A 21,271-nucleotide genomic window follows, 5' to 3' on the forward strand; every position below is an offset into this window, starting at 1 on the left:
TATAAAATCTTATAAGTCAAATAAGGGTTATGAAGGAAACATTTATTTCCAGGAATCTACTAGCCTAGCGGGTTTGCGATTCAAGCTGCAAAGGGTTATGTAAAGTTCAGAGTATGCTTTAAAGGCAGTGAAAGCAATGGCACTTTTTGGCCTAACAACTCTCTCACTTGTTAGTATTTATTATTAGATTTTAGTCACTAGTAATTTTCCTTTCAACTCTGCACACAAGTGCACAACTTACTTTCCTGGTGCCAATGAAGTGACTCTCAATGGATATTTCTGTAAGAGCTTGTGTGCTGGGCAAAGCCGCTAGGGGAACTAAGCACCGCACCCACACAACTTCTATATTGATACCAGGACCTAAATGTTTTGAAGGCGAATGCCAGGCTAGTAGCTTGACGCAAATGCCGCAGAAAGCAATTGCTAAGGAGTTAGTGGCCACGGGGTCTCTAGTGGCTTCTGAGGTCCAATGCAACAAATTCAATTTTAATAGTCCATCAACATCAGATTTGTCTCTGAATATTCTTGAAATCGATGAGGATAGCTAAGCAAAGTATTTACCTGCTGATTCAGCGAAGGTCTCCCCAACACCCTCTCTAAATCTTGTCCTTCAGCCATCCCCCAAACCTGGATCTTTCAACCTTGCCAGTGTCCCTCGCACACCCTCATTTGGCAATGCTACTATGCCTAAAAAAACTGCCAATATATGTATGTTTGCTGCCCCTGGTTCTAAGGGATCACTGAGTGAGGAGGACGACATAGTGGCTGATCGGATTATAACAGAGTTATGGATAACTCCATCAACTCCTGCCCAGGAATAACCTCAGCAGCTCTGGTCAACCCCACGGAGAATAGAGCTCCTCACAATGTAGCAGAAACTCTCTGTGGGAAAGGAGATAAGTCAATCTTGGATTCCAATCTCCTACAGGCCCAGCTTTCTGGCACAGACCCAATGCCTCTGCCTCAAATGGCCCAATCACTACCAATGGAGGCAATTCTATAGCAAAGATTAGGAGAAATCAGGGAGATGAAAATCTTTCAGAAGAGACAAGCCACCTCCTGGTTCAGATCAACACTAGCGTTCAGCTACTCACCTAAGGGTTATGTAACTGGAGCAAAGAGTGTCCAATCTAGAAGATTTTAAGAACAACTAAGACTCTACAAAACTTAACTTCAATCAGAACTCACTGAATTACAGTTGAAACTCGAAGATGTCAAATACAGGTCTTACTGTTTCAACTTGAAATTTATTGGGATCCTGAGGTCCAAGAAAACAGCCAGACTGTTACCAAATTATTCTAAAATCTAATTGTTAAGCACATGATTCCTGAGATAGCAGCCAAGGACACGGACCTCACTATCACACAGCCATGTCATGTTGCGGTGCTCCAGTCCCCAAACTCCAACTACCCATGAACTATCCTAGTGAACTTTGGTGATTTTAGTGTGAAAGAACACATTCTGGGCAAGGTACCAAGGGATAAAGCACAAGCATACCCCTACACAATTACTCTTTCAGTATTTTTTTAGTATATGTCTTTAGCCGCAGCACGGAGCCACCAAGAAGTCATATCAATGACAGATAGCTTCAAACATCAAGGGATACCAGCAGGAATTATCCAACAGTCAAAATTAAAACTCCCTTACTAGGGTCAATCTCTGATTTTTTACTCTTTGGAGCAGGTCAAGGTGTTCCTACAGAGCATCCAAAGGTCTGTTGCGGGGGGGGCATCGGACATAAGTGACTTGGGCAGTTTTAAAAGTACCCCTGTTTCTTCAATATGCCTTCAGATTCATACATATGTGTTACTTCAGGTGCAGTTCTCCATTTTTGCAGGTCACTCTGGTATGTCGGTAGGGCGATATAGCAGGCAGGACAGCCCCTCATCATCTGCATTTGCAGTCACCTGAGTGTCATGTTAGTGGAAGGGTGATTAAGGGGAGGAAAGGTGGGTACTCATGGGTGGGTGGGGACAAAGAGAGCTCATGGTGGGAGCAGATCCTGTGGTAGGCGGTATTGGGGCAGGGCTAGGGTCACTGCAGGTTGGATAAATTATGGTAGAAAAGTCCAGAAGTTTTTTTTCTTTTTGAATTGATGTGTTGATGTTACAGGTTTTTCACCTTGTAGAGCCATAAGAGGTGTGGGGGAAGACAGATGAAGCTTTCAATGAGTTCGGAAACCATGGATTCTAGGTGCTTCACAATTGAATCCTGTAATGCTAATGGTATTAATAGGAATATAAAAATCAAGACTATCAAGGAGATGTTAGATAAAAGAACTCACAGTGGCCATGTTTTAGTCAGGCATTATTATGATTTGATTGTGCTAAATGGACAGGGTCTCACAGAAAAATCATTATGTTAGGAAGTAACACCTGGATCAGGGAGTACGCTACATCTAACCTAGATAAAGCTTGTGAATCACAGATAGAATCTGCTTCATTGCTGACTGCGGCCTGGTAGTCATGTGCAATGTCTGAGTGCCTGATGTATACAAACTCTAGAGTAAATGTGTCAACTATATGACAGGAAGTTGTCCACAACATACCTTACTAAGTTAGTGAGCTTGCTTGTGATGGTAGGGTGCTTGAAGCGGTAATGCAGAGAGGGAGAGAGCTAACTTGACCAAGGTGCTGGAGAGGAGTTCCTGAGGCACCAAACAATTACATTTTTCATATATAGAAAGTACATCTAGCCCAGTGTCTGAGTGGAGTGGGCTTATCTGAGCAGCAAGTGCTCCTAGTAAAAAAAAAAAAACAGAAGGAAACCCTTGGTGACATGCACAAAGGAGCTCAAACGAATTCTGCCTGACAAGTGTGAGCTCACTTAAATTGATGCAGAATCTGAGAGCATCTTACACAACCACTGAAAATGATTATAGACATTCAGAATGTACCTGTATCCATCACCGCTGATATCTCTAGAAACTCACACTGGCTTTGTCAATATCCGTAGACATCCAGACTCTCTCTGAGTCTTACATGCTTAAAAACTGATCCCTACACCAAGCAAATCACAACCTTTCACAGACATACAGTTCTTTCTTCCTGTTCCTGACAACCAGAACATTCGCCAACTGCATTACCCTTTCACAGAGATACAGTGCTTTGGTCTATATAATTGACATACAGTACCTCTCACATCACTCATAAGACTCAAAAGGTGCTCAGCACATACCTTGCCTTCCTACAGCACTTCTTATTTTTCATCAGCAATCCAAACCCTCACATTTTCATCTGGGAACCACCTTCATTTTATCACCCATTATCTTGAGACCTCTTACCACATGCACTGGATGTTTCATAGAACTCCTTTTACCTCAAATGCCATTGTGGTGAATCCAGGAGATAAAGTAATGACCTACAATTATTATCAGCTTCTGGACAATTCTAATGTTATCTATTAGGTTACCACCACATTGGGAGCTTCTTACTATTACATCGCACTGTAACCCCTATCAGCAAGCTCTGGGGACACCCTTTACTGAGTGCAAAGATCTTCACATTAGTATTCACTTACTGTCACTGGCATACCTTTTTGAATAGGACAAAATTCCCTGCAGTGTTTTGCAGGGACTACATGCAAAATGGATGGGGATAAATGAGTTCATAACACAATTGCACCACATTTTGCACAGGAGCCTTTAACTCTAGGTTTCCCTTTTAATGAAATCAAACTCAGATTGGACAAACCATAAAAAGTTGCAGAATACATTTTTGTCAGCTGTGAGTGTGTTTGAAATGCAATCCAATGTGTGCTGTCTTACCAGTTATTTTGTAGTTCTCTTAGCAGATTGCTAATACCAGGGGTCTCCAACCTTTTCTGTAGTGAAAACTACCTCTGATAAGAAAACAACATCTTGAGCTACTGCAGGCTAAACAACTCATGCATTGTTACCAGACACCCCAATGCCCAGCTTCATTGATTTTAGGCCTATTGCCCATTGAGCCAAATACTATGGTTTTGACAAAATACTTGGACTATGACAGGGCTGCCATGTGTGTCAATGACAGCATGGTCTTTGATGATGTATGAACACATGTGTATGGATGAATATTTGTGTATGTGAGGATGAGAGCCTGTGTCTTATGTACCTGTCGCACAGGACATACCTTTCGCCATATGTAGCACCATTACATGTATGAGGCAAACATACAACCAGTTTTCTAAATAGGAAAATTTTGAGTGCAGAAATATGTGCTGCAAAAATGTTCACAACATAGAACATTTTACTACACTTTATATTTCAGCCACTGGAAATAATGGCTGTATTTATCAATAATAATGTTGCACTATGTGTACCAGTTACTGGTAGCTATTGGGAGCAAGATGCCTGCTGTGCGTAAAAGTGACACTTTGAAATCTGAAAGAATTAAACTGAAGAGTTAATTGCATGTTTATATGGATTCCATGAACCTCATTGTTTATATTTTCCTCCAATTCCAAGTGGCACATTTACAGACAGTAGGCATCTTGCTCCCAATGGCCTTTAGACACAGTGCCTCATTTATTACAGAAAAAATACAGCCATTTGATTAAATGGGAGAGAGAAATTTTAAGTGAAGAAGCATGCTTCATAAAACATTATGACATAATTGGCTTAACTGAAAGTGGAAAAAAACATTAAGACTTCCTATTTCATAGAAATATTTATTAACTTTAGATTTCTTCCATTTAAAAAAAAACAACTGTATTTTTCAGTTATAAATATGATACAGTGTCTACTGGCCAATAGGAGCAAGAGGCGTGCTGTTTGTAAACGTGACACTTTGAAATGGGGGAAAATTAAAATTAGGAGTTAACTTAATCACTAAGATAACTTTTAACTTTCATTTTCTCCGATTTAAAAGCATTAAAAAAAATCATTTTGTTCTCACTCTCCAATATTGAGTTGACGAGGACATTAATTTAAGAGTCAAATACCTCAGTTCCTCAGTTCTTCACCTCCTTGCCCCCAGCCTGGATCATAAATCTGACTGAGGCGCTGCTCATGATCGGGTCCTGCTATCTGCAGCCTAATACCGTAAACTAAACACATCCTTCCCTTACCTTTAAAGGGAAAATGTGAATTTGTGCTGTATTTGAAAATTAACACTAGGCTGTGTGCTACTCTTAAGGTGTCTGCAAGCTACTGGTAACTCATGATCTACTGGTTGGAGACACGTGGCTTATACTAACCTACGTGGGTGCAAGCAGGATTTGGAGCACTCAAGCATTAGGATTTTTGTCATGATGAACCTTTCAACGTTGTTGACTAAAAGGGGAGAATACATTTGTCATTTTCCAGAGGGTTATTATTGATTTATTTGACGTTTTATATTCAGTCAAACCCTGTCATTCCTGCTTTGTTCATTTAAAATGCTGCTGCTATGTTTTTGGATTGATGGTGGTAGCCAGAGGTGAGCTTCCATAATTCTCAGAAGTTACTGTCATACATACATAAATCCATCCAGTGTTGCACAGTGATTTAGCTAAAGGGACTGTTTAGACTGTTTATAATCTAGAAAACAAAGTAGACAAATGCAATGTTGACGTTTTCAGATGTTCAGTCACAGCATAGAGACAGTCACCTGAAATCTAATGAGACCATACCGGCATTCTCAACAATGGGATATCTCTGCCCATCTAAACTGCTTTTCCGTAGAAAATATCTATCAATGAAAGTTAAATTGAGTCATCATAAACTTAGTTTTTCCACCAGAAATAATGAATGAGTGCCTCCATATCAATTCAAATGACTTTAGGGGCCATGCTCAGAAACTAGAGCTTTCCCACACATGTAGCTGAGTCTTCGCACAGTGGGATGGATGGGATGATTCTGTGCATCTGTACTATGTTTCTTGAGCCTTCTCACTATATTGCCAATCAGAGCAACTATGTAATCTTTAGATCCAGGACACAATAAAAATACTATGGGTGATCAACATATTTGAGGTTTCCGTTTTAAGGACTCAGTTCACTTACATTTTAGAATGGCCTTTTCTTCTTGACCAATATAGCACATATAGCACTACTGGAACTATGTGGCAAAAGAGGACCAAATTGTGTGGCAGAGTAACACAACCATACACCAACATAGAGCAATAAGCAATTGGAAGATGAAAGTCACCTTTTGTGGAGGGTTTTCCAATGCACGGAAACACATGTTGCCGTGTTTTTAGTAACTTTTGCTCCGTGGGAGCTGGATTTTTTTTTTTTTTAAATCAGAGGATTTTGCAGCAGATGATGGATTATGTGGCAAGTGCAACAGATCCAGAATTAATCAGAAACATGCTGAAGCCACAGACTCGTATAATGGCCCTAAACAAATAGCATCATGAGCAGAAGTGATTGCAGACTGTTTTACGTCAGGAGCGTCTACAATCTACATAAACATCTAAATTTAGCATCAATTGGGCTCATTCCCAGTCCCATGCAATATTAAGGTGGAAATGTCACTCTGCTGCATCTTTGTTTCCAACTTTGTTTCCACTGGGTAGTCACGCAAGACTGTCAGTTACATGCCGAAAGTGAGACATTACTTTTAGTTACATCATTGCAAAATAGTTTACTTTGCACATTTTTGGAGGGTGAATATATCACCTGCTATTTATTTACAGTAATTGGCAATATTTTATTGTGCTGTGATGCATGTTAACTATTTCATTGAAGTGGTTACATCATATTCCAAAATCCCTTTCATCAATGTACCAGTAATCTTTGCAAATTATGAAAACATGCAAGTTTTTTTTTTTTTTTTAAACATGTTTTTATTAGATTTTTCGACTGCTTAACAAACAGTGTCGTTGAAAACATGCCAGTTATTGCAGATTTGTTATGTTTGTGTACTCTTCTGGAAGTGGGTTCTTCTTCTAATATGAAACATTCTCAAAATCCTCAAAGCCACATCTCCATAAACAGTACATTGTGTATTGTTCTTCTGAATTATTGGCGGCCGGTCCTAGTCCTAACCACACAGACAGCAGTACCCAGTCACTAGGCCCTAACAGAATTGCATGAAAAGACAAACTGTGAAAAGTTATATGATCTGTAAGCATTGAATATGCTTACCCGGATCCACATCCTAATTTGTATTTGTTGCCTCTTTAGTGTATGCATGTGGTCGTTTGATGAAACATAAGGGTCACAAAAAATGTATTGCACTTTATATTTTGTCCGATGTTCCATTCTTTGTTTATTTGACTACATTTGATGTTGCATGTAAATTTGTTGTGCAATCATGAATCCCTTTACCTGTTTCTCTGTTTGCTTCTAAATTAGATATGCACATCTTCAGAAGAGGAACACAATGGCTTTATCAAAGTATGCAGCGGAAAGAAGAAAGGCTTTGTTCCCTTAGATGTCTTAGAAAATGTCTGATGTCTACCTGATACTTCTTCCAATTGGAATCCTTGATGGCAGTGCTTCTCTGCCTCATCTCACACTGTGTTACTTAGATGAGCTGTCTAGTCGACTACCGGAAAGCGCAAAGAGGCAGCAAAAAGGAGAAATTCGGACTGATAATTCTGCAAAAAGTTGCTGTAAAGAGAATACCGTAGAGAAGCCCATGTAGGGAAACCAGTCTAGTTTATCAAACAGAGGAACGTTTACCATTTGGGAGCCTGATGCTTACAACTTCTAGCACAGCTTCCTGTACTGTAGACAGTAGATTGAGCTTGACATGGTGCCTGGCTGTTCTGTTTTGAGAAAAATTCTGAGCTGCTCTACGCTTCCAATTGAAGTGTCACAAGATAACACATGGAGTTACTTGTTTTGTTCTATTGGATTCTGATGAGTGTATCAAACTGTGGCTACAGTCTAAAGTCTAGATATCTGTCAACAGTGTACTTTACTTAAAAAGTGGTTTTAATGTCCCATGTGGAACCAATTCAAGCAAATACTGTGATCTCCTCCTAAATGGATTTAAGTTGTGTGTTCTTTAGTAGCTGTAGAATATGTTGATATTAGTTTCAAACTCTTAAAAAAGTTGAAAAAAATGTTGTTTGTCATGATACTGCCCAACCAAATTCCTGCCTGAGTCCCACCAGTACAGTTTGTTGGTTTTCTCCTGAGTATCCTCTTAGAAAGTGACGGATGAAAGACTTCCTGAACAATAGAATGTGAGACAAATGTCTGAAACATTTACAGACGTGTTTGCTGTTGCAACAGTTCAGACTATATAGAGCTAGACCATAATTCCAAAAAGCAGTGGATTATGGGGAAGACACACTTGAGCTTGCAATAAATCTGTGACTGAATTTTATTATGGCTCCAGCTCTGTAACCCAAACTGCTACCAAAAGTTCTTCTTCCTCAGGCCATGCTGCTACAATAAAGGAAGGCTTGTATTGGTTCATTCCAGTCGCCATCTGACTCTGGATATGTTCTGATTATGTAAAACCCAGTGACACTCTGAGAATGAAATTGTTCTGAAGGTAGATGCCCTCTGATCCTTTCTCGCAACATTCTATGTTTTCTTTTACATTATTGCCATTGTTTTCTATTAAAATGTTTTCAACACTACTGTTATTCTCTGACCAGGTGGTACCTGATCTGAACATTATCTGTTTTCATCGTCAATCTTATCTCTGTTAGTCAAAGAATAAATTGCATGTGCACATGGCTCAATTTAGCTAGCTTGCCAGTGAACACAGAACCTGATTTGTTTTTAATCCTTCTATGTATTTTCGAGCCACAGTAGCATATTGCTGCAACTAGTTTAGTAGCATTTAAGTCTGAAATTATGCAACATTCAGGGGTATGGGATGCACTCTAAAGTACTACTATGTATTTAGCTATGAGTGGGATACGCAGGGCTGGAGAAACTAATGTCTCAATGGCATAACAACCAAAGTCTAACTGCTAACCACTGCAAAAATGGATTTCTTACAGTAAATTTTAATAGGTTTTTCTAAACATGTCCTTTAGAAAATAGTAACTGTCTATAGATATGTGATTCATATTTCACACTGGCTGGTTCAATAGGTTTTGCATCAGGCATGCTTAACTTTTACGTGCCGGTGTTCAATCAATTAATCACAAATTTATAAAGTGCGACATCTACTCATAAGAGTGTCCCGGCCCTACCATTCCTTTGTGCTTCATGAAAGGATGTGTTGGTGTTATGGAATACTACTCCATTGCTTTAGAACTTCACCTACAAATATAAACAAAGAAACTGACTTATTGCTGACAATTTGTTTCCTAGTCTGACAAAATGCCACCGAATAGTTGTAGTAGGTCACATCTCTAAATCATATGCCAATATTTATGAACATATTGTACATCCTTATTTATGGCTGCTGAGGTATCAATATGAACTGGATTTACAAAAAAAAGAGTCTGTCAAGTCAAACATCAAATTAGGGCCATAGGTGTTTAGGCAGTGCCTTGAAGTACATATAGGGTGCTGTTTTTCTGTGATACTGTAGAACATTCGACCTAATGGCTATGAACAAAATTGGATTTTCCATCCTTGTAATTAAATAGCTTTTCTCTAATGTCTAAACATCTCAGATCATATGGGATCACTGGACTTTCTTCCTCTGATTTTTTCTGATTCTTTGAAAATATCCCCCTTCTCCCTAAAGCATACAAACATATAACTTATCATAATCTCAACTATACTGCCCTGATGCCCAGGGGGCACAGCTCAAGCAATAAAAGCTATATAAAATAAGAAGCTTAAAATCAAATAGTTAACTATTGTATAGTTCAAATCATAGTACCCCAACTTAACATTGACCTAGGCAGAGGAGATTTTTAATTCCAAACAAAGAAATTTAAATGATGGAACGTGACAACAGTCGATCTTTATAAGGTACATTTGATTTTTAAAAAGATGACTGAGATCAAAATACTTAGAGACTGAAAGCAGAAGCTACATGTTTTGAAATTTGAGGAGGACCTATTGCATTTCAAACAATACCATAGTGTAGGGACTGGGGTTTTACTCAATAGATTCTGTTGTGCATTCTATGCATTATTTACCCATATTTTTCCACCCTCTGTCTGTCTGTGTCATTCCTTTTACAGTTCCAAGAAAGTATTCAAAGATGTTTGCAGTGACGACCATGAAGAGCATTCAGTGGATTATCAGTCAATCCCTTCCTTAGTTATGACAAACTATTTGACAGAGCCTAGAACCATTGTGCTGCCATTCTGTATACCAGATTACCCAGGTAGTAAGTCAGTAGTAGAACTGGTTAGACTTTTAACAGTCTTTTGTCACAATTCATGGTACTTAGGCCCATATTTATATTTTTTTAGTGCCACATTTGCGTCATTTTTTGATGCAAAGCGGCGCACTTACAAAATAAAATTGTATTTTGTATGTTTGTGCCGCTTTTGCGTCAAAAAGCGGCGCAAATGCGGCGCTAAAAAAGTATAAATATGGGCCTTAATTTCTTTGTGTAAACATATGTGTACAAAAGCAGTTCAAATATCACATTCTTGTGATAAACAACTGGTGATGGTTAATGTTTTGAACTTTAAATTCATATAATCAAGGTTAAAACAACGTAACTTTTGGCCTTTGCCTTCACTGTGGACAGTGTGTGTGAACATTTGGTTCTGAACTGCATAATGCAGACTAACGCTACAGAGGGTGACTTCAACACTTATACATCTGATGTTTATGGGAATGGGGACAGCATGCATTTTCATCCCATTTGAGAGATGAAACATTTTGTCTTATGCATATACTGCTTAGGGAGGATGAATCTCTCATGACATTACGCCACACTGTACATTTATGATTGTCTCTGGGAAAGAAAAAAACTTTAAATGAAAGGTTGTGACCTTCCCCTTTTCAGTCTTAAAACTGCTCTTTATAACATTCATCTCCCCTTTTTTCATAAAGTGTCATGTAAATACAAATGGTTACAAATTTAGATATATTAGCAAACATTAATGCCACCTAAAATTATCTTTAAATGTTATTTGAATTGAATTGTTTGTTTTGCTTGGAATATATTTACGACGTGAGGTGCTGAAAGTGGCATTCCTAATGAATTTTGAAGGTTGCAAGCCGGATGCCATACTTTGAACCACATCGTCTCAGCCACTTTTTAACAATGAGCTTTGTCATTTTTCATTTAAAAAAAAATTAAACTGTACTACTCTGTGGAAAAAAGCCCATTTAATTGGCATCACATCACAAACCTGAGCGTGGCATAGGGGACTGACTAGGACTTAGGCTTCAATCCCTCACTCTGACATTTCTCACTCACACAGTTACAAACATTTAACATTACAACTTTATAGGGAAGAATATTATATAGATAATAAGTCTTCTGTAGTTTCTTATTTCCAATATAAATTTTAAGTATTATCATTCATAAGAAGTGTATGAATCATATCTATATAAATACAAACATACCATTAACATCTCTAAAATATGACAATTGCGCAGCAGTGTCACAATATTTTCCATAACAAAGCACTCCAAATCTGAACATTCTAGAAAAACAAAGGCTACCGATCTCATTTTCCTGTAATTACAAAAAAAAAAAAACAGATCATGCAGCTATGTCTCCAAGCACTGACCCTTACAAAAAATCCCAGGGGCAAACATGAGCTCGATAAAAATGTATATGATGACTTTTAAAAATTGCCTCTATGGAATCACAGGCTGGGGTGTATCTGTCAAATCTACCGGCTTCCACGTGAACGATATTTTTCCTCGTCTTGCTTTATCCCTGCTTGCCCTTCTTTGGTGAAGTATTTTCAGTGTTCATTGCACTATGGTTCATGGGACTGCATGCAGAATTCACTGAATAGCGATCTATAACGAAAATTGTCCTGAGTTTTGATAACATCTTAAAAAACGCCTACCATGCAAAATATGCTTTTGTGTTACTTTACTTTCACTGGAACAGCAAAACATTGGCGATTGACCTAGCGTTTATTTAAATGAAGTTAGAGTTATGTGTGACCCGGCCTGTTAAATGTGGAACAAGAAAGTCATTATTTATGTACTTTCTATATGGGTTGTTACGTTTACATGAAAGCAGCATACTGTGATTTCTGGTACCTTGAATCTGAGTATTGAGTTGCAAGATTCTAAATGAAAGGTCGTGTTACTTATAGAGCAATGCAATTAACTGCAAATTACAATGGCCTTTTTGCTGTCAGTTTTATTTATTTTATAAAAAGCAATAAAACAATGAAACGAATTTACTGTGAAGTAGTCTGATTGTAACTGTCATTTTTGTTTTTATTCCACGGACTGGAATGTGATGTTTTTTTAAGGAATATGATGTAAGGTCTCTGTGGCAACGTTCCCAAGAAGTCTACACAGATCAAATACCTTCCGATGTTTCCTTTGATTTCTGAGAATATTGAGTGTAATATCTCTATTTATTTACCTGATGAATTTGCTCCCACAATCGAGTATCAGGATTAACTGTGTCCATGAACGTGCATGCACGTAAAACATGGAAAGAAAGGCAAGGACGCCCAGTTCCAAATTTCCCAATAGATTCCTTGGCCTTTTAATTCTGCCTCTTCTACTCCAGATCATGAAAGCAGTTTTGTTGGACTTACTGCACCCGCCACTCCATTCTAGTTGTTGATTAGTAGCAATGCATTAGGGTGTGCTACCTCGGGCGTGGCAGTGCTCCTGACGCCTGCCACAGTCTTGCACATTCTCTGGTGGCTCTAAATAAGCCTGCAGAGTCCTAACCACATCTTTCCATTCTGCTTCTTTAGTATGTGTGCTCACCAGCACATGTGATGTGAGAAGAGCAGCACATATTCACTAATTCCTGGAAACAAAAACAGTTACCAGTAAATCGATGCTGCATTCGAGGAGTGGTTGTGTAGACCTAAGAAGGAGGATTCAAGGCTGAAACAGTCCACTGAAACCAGCCTGAGTTAATGACAAAATTTCCTGTACTCCAGAAATAAATTAGCACTGCATACAGAGAAGAATAAAGGTAGTTTAAGTATTTCTATCCTCTTTTGAAGTTAGTCAGTATTCCTGAATTGGACCGAAAAGAGAATTCAGGGATTATCTGACGAAATTGGAGAGGAAACTGATTTTTGAAGTAATTCCCCATTCCAGAGATGACATCTCCGATTAGTGTCATATTTTATCATCCTAGAATTACCGATCCCTGTAGTAAACGGGAGACCGCAGACCACTTTTTCAAAACAAATCATACTGGTCTCTCTTCACAAAATAAATGTGGAAACTAATCACACAAGAGGTTTCCAAAGTCTCTTTCAGAAATCATTGAGTTCCCACTTAGCATGACTCAGAGATCTACTCTACATCAACCCAGATTCTCCCATGCAATTTTTTAACGCATTTTGTACCAACTGCATTGCAACTGAATCGCACACCATTATAATTTGTGACCTTATAAAATAATATAATTTCCAAATAAATAAAATGACGTTATATTAATGTGATTCAACCACTTTCGTCCATCAGTCTAAATATATGTAACCTCAATGATAAATTACTGAGCGGGAAAAACTACCAATATGATATGATCAATGTATTTTCCTTATCAGCAGAAAGTTATATTAAATTATTTAGTCTATCTCAAAAACCCAGATGTGTCAAAAAACGCACATTACGTTTTTCCTTTAAAGAATATTCTGCACTACGTTTCTGTATTTGACTAACAAAAGAGAATTGTCCTTGCTTTCACCATTGCTAATAAAGTTAAGTAAAGGTAACTGTTGTGTCTTAACACTGCAGTAATATTTTCCTTTTGTTGGGACAGTGCCAATTCTGGGTCCAACCTAAAACCTATTTAATATTTTCCTTTTGTTGGGACTTTGCCAATTCGTGGTCCCACCTGAAACCTATTTAAAATATGTAAAAGCCAGACAAATTATTAAGGGCTCGTGGTCACTCTCCACTCTACACTTCAATATCTAGCACCATGAGCCAAGCTTCTAGGTTTATAAAAACATAGCGACATAATTTATTTCCAACCAGCACTTTGCGCCACCCTGGAATCCACCAATTGGAGGGAGGGCACAATAGGGGCAGAGTTAGGTTCTACTTAAATCGAGGAGTGGCCAGAAATACCTCCTTCATGGTTTCAATGCATACAAACATTCCGATCAGTGTGCCTTGAATTAGAAAATAATCAACAGTAGTTTCTTTGCCTCAGTAAATAAAAGGTAAAGTCTTAGCCAAACAGTTTCAAGAGGTGCCAAGTCTTTAGGCCCATGGTCATCCATTATATCCTTCAATATCACCCTATTTGACATGTGGGAAAATTGTACCCAAACTAGGTTGAGGGTTAAGTTCCTCGTACCACTATGGAGGTGCTACCAAATTCCAAACAGTTGGAAGAAATACGTTTGTTTACTCCTGTTGGGATCATACACAGAGCCTATAATGAATGTTTTTGTCCTTTTATAAACATAATTGCAGGAGGGTTAATCCAGGCTTTGATCAACTTGTGAATGAAGATTTAATCAATTATGTCACTCCACGTTGTCTGGAGGATTTTGGTGGACTCAGGGCTCTCTCTAGAAGAAGAGAAAGTGCACCTACTGCTGACCTTTCCCATCCAGTTTCTTCTTTAATTCCCAGGTTCAAGAGCAGATAGGTGTGTTTATTAAGGTGTGCTGAATAAGTGCAGTTTCCACCCCCTTTGTTTCAAAGCAGTGTGGTACTTTTATCCATTTGGTGTAATGAACATTCCATTAACATTCAGAGAAATGACTTTCATGCATGAGATACCTATATATAGATTGGCTGTGCACCAATCAAAGGTAGAAAGTTCACTGGTCAAAAGGTTGTCAGTAAACCAGTTAGCTTTAAAGGGGAGCAGAAGAAAGCTGGGTAATAAAGAGGGTCTTAAAGGGTGAGGAAAAATGTGATAGATAAGAAAGTCAAGGGGCGAACACACTATTGCCTGTGTGATTGAGCATCTTCATTCTAAATTGCAAGCCCAATGGGCTCACCAGCTTATTTCAGGCCAATGTACAGAATGATAACAAATCACAAAGACACAGAGAATCTGATCTCTATTGCAGTTTTAAGGTCGGACAGTAAGTGTGCCTCAACCGGGAACAAGAAACTGGAACAAAACAGAGACCCCCCTGTTGTGTAACAATTTTAGTTATAGCTCCATGCACGTTATCTTAACATATTAGGCCTGCCGCTGTGCACTTTAACCTAGATATATTTTATTCGGCTTCGCTTTATTATTGTTACAATAGCCACTTTTACGGTCTTGTTTTATTTCTCTCTATCTAACTGTTTTTGCCTAGGCTAGCACTCTGTTCTCAAACAAGACATTCTTGCTCACTCTGTGCTTCTTCCAAGGCTACAGTAAGACAGGTTGCCGGTGAACGTGGTATAAAGTTTTGTCTCTGACATTCATAGAAAACACACGTCCTTAAGTAGGGACATTTTCTCAGAATATCTGTTGTTTTATTATAAAAACACTTCCCTGTCCCTTACACGTTAGAGGGAGATTCCAGCCAGAGAACCACAACTGTTTGCTGATTGCTGAACGCTTCGCTACAGCTGCTTATGCAGACTTCAGGCCTTTGCTCAGGTATGGGGGATGATGTCTTCCCAGGGGAACCCGAAGGGCAGAATTAGAGCTTAACACGCTGTGCTCTATTATAGCCTAGGTAGGAATTAGTCTATTGACTCTAGTGACAATATGGTAGGGTTATTTCTATGCTTTACTCTCCTTGTCACCGTTTAATCTTGTCATGATGGATTGTCCTGGTTATTGCAGCCCACGCTTTGCTATCTAAGATGCAGTCCCTTCATTAAAACCTAATTGAAACATATACTGACTCTGCTTGTCATTGTATATGTGAGACTAATGTAACTGAGAGAAACAGATGAGACCTGAGTGACCACAGTTTCCCTGAGAAATCAATTATGTCATGTGCTTGGCTGCCCAATCATCCTTGCCCTTGGGTAGAGATGAGGCACTGCTAGTTAGCCAGAACAAAACCCTGATTAGGGCAACAGGTGTCACCTGTAGTGGGTCAGACTCAGTCTGCCACACCACAGGCGATTCTGCCGCTCGAAATCCAGTAGTCTCATTAGAATAATGAGAGCCTACGCGACATGGCACCTCCAACGTTTGGTCAGGCTCTAATTTTTAGGTCCTCCTGAGTATCTCTGTCTCACTATATACAAAGATACCTCAGTACTATATACAGAGACATCCGTGGTATTGAGGATTTCCTCCTCAGCTAAATAGGAAACACCTATCTGATGCTGGAGGTTGTTCAAGATTGAACCCTAAAAGGAAAATCCCCATTTGGTGTGCTAATCTCTGAACAAATCTACCATCTAATATGGTGAATCCGCAACAGGTAGCAATTGCAGTCAATATGTGACAACCCCTGACTGCACATTTATTGGCAAATGGCCTAATGGCCCGGGGGGGGGTCCAGTCACATTTGTGGTGGACGCACATGCAGCTTATAGAACATAACTCTTCTATTCTTGGGTCACATTTCCAGCAGTTGATGGGAACTCAAACACATTCCATCACTATAGACTTGCACATGTACCTGGACAATACTGAGCACATGCATATTTAGAAATACCTTTCTCTTATCAAGAGAATAATAATTGGCTTAATGGTGCCCTATCCCACACGATTTTACCAGTTAGGTTAGGTCCTCTAAGTAGTGATGGTCCTACCTGACCTTTATTGGCCACTCATACACCTCACCCTTCAGTAGCAAACCTAGCAGTACCTGACGTCCGTCACTTATATACTGAGCTGACGTCAATATGTAGATGATTAGTACAGTTTGTAATGCAAACATTGATTACAAACCCAGCACGTGCTGCTCCAGTGCAACCACATGCAGTGGCGCCAGATATTAACCCTGCAACTGTACAATCTGCAAACTGTGCCCATTGATCAATATCAAAGAGTCATGTACACCGATGGCTCAGCGCAACCTGCAATTGGCACAAAACATCAATACTCTGCTGCTTGGGCAGTCGTAAGTGGCTACATGGAGGATAATAAATGTTGTCCCCAACATACATTTACGCAAACCCTATGGGATTGTACAGCACAACTAACAGAGCTAAAAGCTCTGGTGATGTCACTGGTGATGTCACTGGAACATACGGATCCTGCACAGCTAACACTGATTGATTCGTACTATTGTGTGCAGTCCTTCAATGTATATCTGCATTACTGGTGCCAGAATGGGTTCAGAGATTCTAAAGGTAACACCATTAAACACAGACTTCTGTGGGGGAAAGTAGTGGTTCTGAAGGAAATGCTACCAAATGTCCATGTTGTACATACACTTGGACACTAGCGCATTGGAATACACGTGGCTGGGAATACACCGGCTGATGAAGCCGCAAAGTCAGCAGTTTCTATGGCCACTGTTGCTGCAGTAACCCACTTAAATGCGAAACCGGACGAAGACATATGGGCTGCCGTGAAAGACACGGCTGATGGTATGCCCTATCCAAAAGCATTTCCTGCTAAATATTCCTACCGAATGGGAGGCTGCCTAAACGCTGAGGTTAAAATAGCGGGCGTAGGGGTTTGAGATATTCCCAACAAAGATATAAGACCAGAGTTAATTAAAGCAGCGCATGATGGGGTAGCATCTGCCCATGTTGGTGTGGCGGCTACAATATCATTGTTACAAGCCCGTTATTGGTGGCCAGGCCTATACAAAGAGGCAAAGCAGTATGTCCTTTGTTGTGATATCTGCCAACAAATTAAAGTTTGCACTGATAACGCCCACCGCAGACACCCTCCTAATCTCCAACAAACCTTTACAATGTGTGTAGTTGGACCATAGCGGTCCCCTACCATCAGACAGTCCATACAAATATATCCTAGTCGCTGTTGACTCTTGCTCCAGATTTCTATGGGTGTTGCCACAATGCTCGGCTGACGCTCGGACTGTTATTAAAGATTTGCGAGTCTTTATCGGTACATATGCAGTTGCGGCTTCCACTTGGACTAGGGCCCTGCTTTCTGCCTCAAGAGCATTCAGGAACTGCCATGGCTTCATAGGGGGTCCAACTCCAGTACCCTTCTCCATTTCATCCCGAGGGAAATAGTGTCTGTGAGGTGATTAAACTGTGATTTAAAGCAATCTTTAACAGCCAGAGTCTTAGGTACGGGTCGTAGTTGGCTTAACCACCTGTATGGAGTCCAAAGAGCACTTAACAATTTGCCTAGAAGGTCCCTGGGGGGGGTCGTACTTCATATGAGTGCCTGTTCGCAACTCAAATGTATGTTTCAGGTCTCAATGGTCCAGGCGTGGAGGCAGCAGAAACACCTTTTGGCATAAATTAACGTGTCACTGTCTTACAGGATTTGCAATAGTTCAGTGACAATGCTTCTGCCAGTGCTGCCTCCACGGGAATTAAGGATGTACCTGTAACGCCTGCAAGTTGGATCCCTAAGGTTGGGGATCTAGTACGTGAAAAGGGTGCTGTAAAAAAGGAATTTGGCCCTTCTTATCATGCACCGGTCCCAGTTTTGGGAATACACGGTACCAGAACTGTCATTCTACCACTGTTGGCAGGTGCCAAAGAAAATCGTTTTGTCTCAATCGACAATGTCAAGCTACACCATGTGGCTGATCCTGCACAGCCGACTAAAAGGAACAGCCAGTAGTTCCCGAATTCCTCTCACTACTGGTCAAGAAGTTCCTCTACAAGTTGTAAGCAGCAATACTGACACCTTTCCGAGCATGGGGAGGGTGGAAAATGATCTTGCATTAGATCCACTGACATCAAACAATACAGAAATAACATTGATTTGACAAAACTTCAACACAGGCAGATGGTGCTATTTATTCTGTGCCACCGCGGGAAACACCAACACCACCTATAAACATGGCTCCAGTTTTTGCACGAACTGTTTCTGGATATTTTGCCGACATCAACAATGACGTTTTGGACTCATTATCCTCTTCACCACCTGAACTGTCAAAAACATGTAAGCTGATAAATTGGTTTAAAACAACTTATTTTATTCTTCCATGGACCTATCTATAACTTTCCTTGACCGTAATGGCTTTCCTGCTTTGGAATGGGTTTGTTATAACATTCTTTTTGTTAATACATGGTCATTTTCTTCCTGAAAAATTAACAGTTGAACTGGTGGATGAGGTCCTAAAACCTCATTTTTCTTCTCACAAGGTCCACAGAGACTTGTTTTTTGTGAACATTTCCACTATACCAATTCCTGATGGGATTGTTTGGGATAAAGTAACATTTGATATATATGGCCTGTTAGACTTTTCATCCTTGGCGTGGTCTCCCTTAACTTTTTGCCTCTGTTCCCCAGGTTGTTGATGTGTGCTGGACTTTGATGTACTGTTTTTGTTACTCTAGGCACTTTACCACTGCTAACCAGTGCTAAAGTGCAAGTGCTTCTTTACAAAATGTGTATGTGATTGGCTTATCGATGATTGGCATATTTGATTTATTAGTACGTCCCTAGTACAGTGCACTAGAGGTGCCCAGGGCCTGTAAATCAAATGCTAATAGTGGACCTGCAGTGCTTGTTGTGCCACCCACCTAAGTAGCTCTGTAATCATGTCTCAGACCTGCCATTGCAGTATCTGTGTGTGCAGTTTTAACTGTAAATTCGACTTGGCAAGTGCACCCACTTGCCAGGCCTAAACCTTCTCTTTTCTTACATGTAAGACACCCCTAAGGTAGGCCCTACGTGGCCCCAAGGGCAGGGTGCAGTGAATGGTTAAGGTAGGACATATAGTAATATGTTTTACATGTCCTGACAGTGAAATATTGCTAAATTCGTTTTTCACTGTTGCAAGGCCTGTCCCTCTCATAGGTTAACATGGGGGCTAACTTTAAATCTCATTAAAGTGTAGATTCCCTTCGGGAGCGGATGGACATGTGGAGTTTGGGGTCTCTGAGCTCACAATTTAAAAATACATCTTTTAGTGAAGTTGATTTTCAGATTGTGTGTTGAAAATGCCACTTTTAGAAAGTGGGCATTTTCCTGCTTATACCATTTCTGTGACTCTGCCTGTTTGTGGATTCCCTGTCTGGGTCAGTTTGACAGTTGGGCTGCTTGCCCCTCACACTAGACAGTGACACAAAGGGAGCTGGGGTGTAGCCTGCATATCCTGATGTGCCATCTGTGCTAGGAGGGAGGGAAGGAGTGGTCACTCACACCTGAAAGGGCTGTGCCTGTCCTCACACAATGCAGTCTCCAACCTCCTGGTGAGTGTCTGTGGCCTGGCCTGGGCAAGGCAGGATTTCACATTCAAACGAGACTTTACTTTGAAGTAGGCTTACTTCAAAGGAGAAATTGGGTATAAGAAGAGGACACAAAACCACAGACTTTAAGAAACACGTCTGGAAACAAGAAGAACCTCTGCCTGGAGAAGAGCTGAAGAGCTGAGGAAGAAGAGCTGCCCTGCCTGTGACTGTGCTTTGTGGAGCTATCCTGCAGTTGCTGCTTCTGCCAGAGTAAGAGGGCAAAGACTGGACTTTGTGTGCCTTCTATCTTGAGAAGAAATCTCCAAGGGCTGGATCTAAAGCTTGCCTCCTGTTGTTTGAAGTCTCAGGGACAGCAAATACTTCTCTCTGCCAGCACCTAGAGTCTCTGGAGAGACTCCAACTCTGCCCTGTGGTGCCCATCCAGTTCCTGGGACCCTGAAAGGAGAAGCTGGCAGCCTAAACACAAGGAAATCCATGCTCAGAGCGCTGTGCAGGGAAAAGATCGACGCAACTCTGATCTGTGGCTGAAGAAACAAAGCGCTGCTGGCTCCGCAGCTGAGAATCGACGCTCACAGGAAATGCGATCAAAGAATCGACGCATGGTGCAGGAGAAATGACTTGCAGCATCACTGACGGAGGCTGGGAAATCACAACCCGCGCTGCGGGGTTTTCGGATCATCGTGCGGCGGGATTTCCTACTTTAGTACTGCTGGGCGTGGAAAAACAACGCAAGGCCTGCCCGGACCCAAAAGTGGTGACCGGATCGACGCATCGCTCTCCTGTGGAGAGAAGAAACGATGTGCCCGACCCGGCGAAAGGAGAAACAACACAAGGTACTTTTTCACGCTGACAGTGTTAGTGTGTTTGAAACTACTTAAAGACTCTTTTCGATTTTTAATTGATAACTTGACTTGTGAATTGTGGATTTTTGTCGTTTTGGTCTTGTTTTGTTTAGATAAATATTTCCTATTTTTCTAAACTGGTGTTGTGTCATTTTGTAGTGTTTTCATTAAGTTGCTGTGCGTGTTGGTACAAATACTTTACACCTAGAACTCTGAAGTTAAACCTACTGCTCTGCCAAGCTACCAAGGGGATAAGCAGG

At 40.4% G+C, this 21,271-nt stretch overlaps 1 protein-coding gene across 1 annotated transcript in view; it reads left to right on the forward strand.

The window, feature by feature from the left end:
• STAC (SH3 and cysteine rich domain) overlaps positions 1 to 12,165 on the forward strand; it is a 1,272,108-nt gene extending 1,259,943 nt beyond the window's left edge. Inside the window, exon 11 of the mRNA XM_069214962.1 lies at positions 7,261 to 12,165. Within this exon, the coding sequence (XP_069071063.1) occupies positions 7,261 to 7,359 (99 nt within the window). The 3' untranslated portion in view covers positions 7,360 to 12,165. The remainder of the gene's footprint in view (positions 1 to 7,260) is intronic.
• Positions 12,166 to 21,271: the final 9,106 nt, after the last annotated feature.

This window comes from Pleurodeles waltl, chromosome 2_1 (genome assembly GCF_031143425.1).
Source record: "Pleurodeles waltl isolate 20211129_DDA chromosome 2_1, aPleWal1.hap1.20221129, whole genome shotgun sequence".
In the NCBI taxonomy this organism is placed as follows: Eukaryota; Metazoa; Chordata; class Amphibia; order Caudata; family Salamandridae; genus Pleurodeles; species Pleurodeles waltl.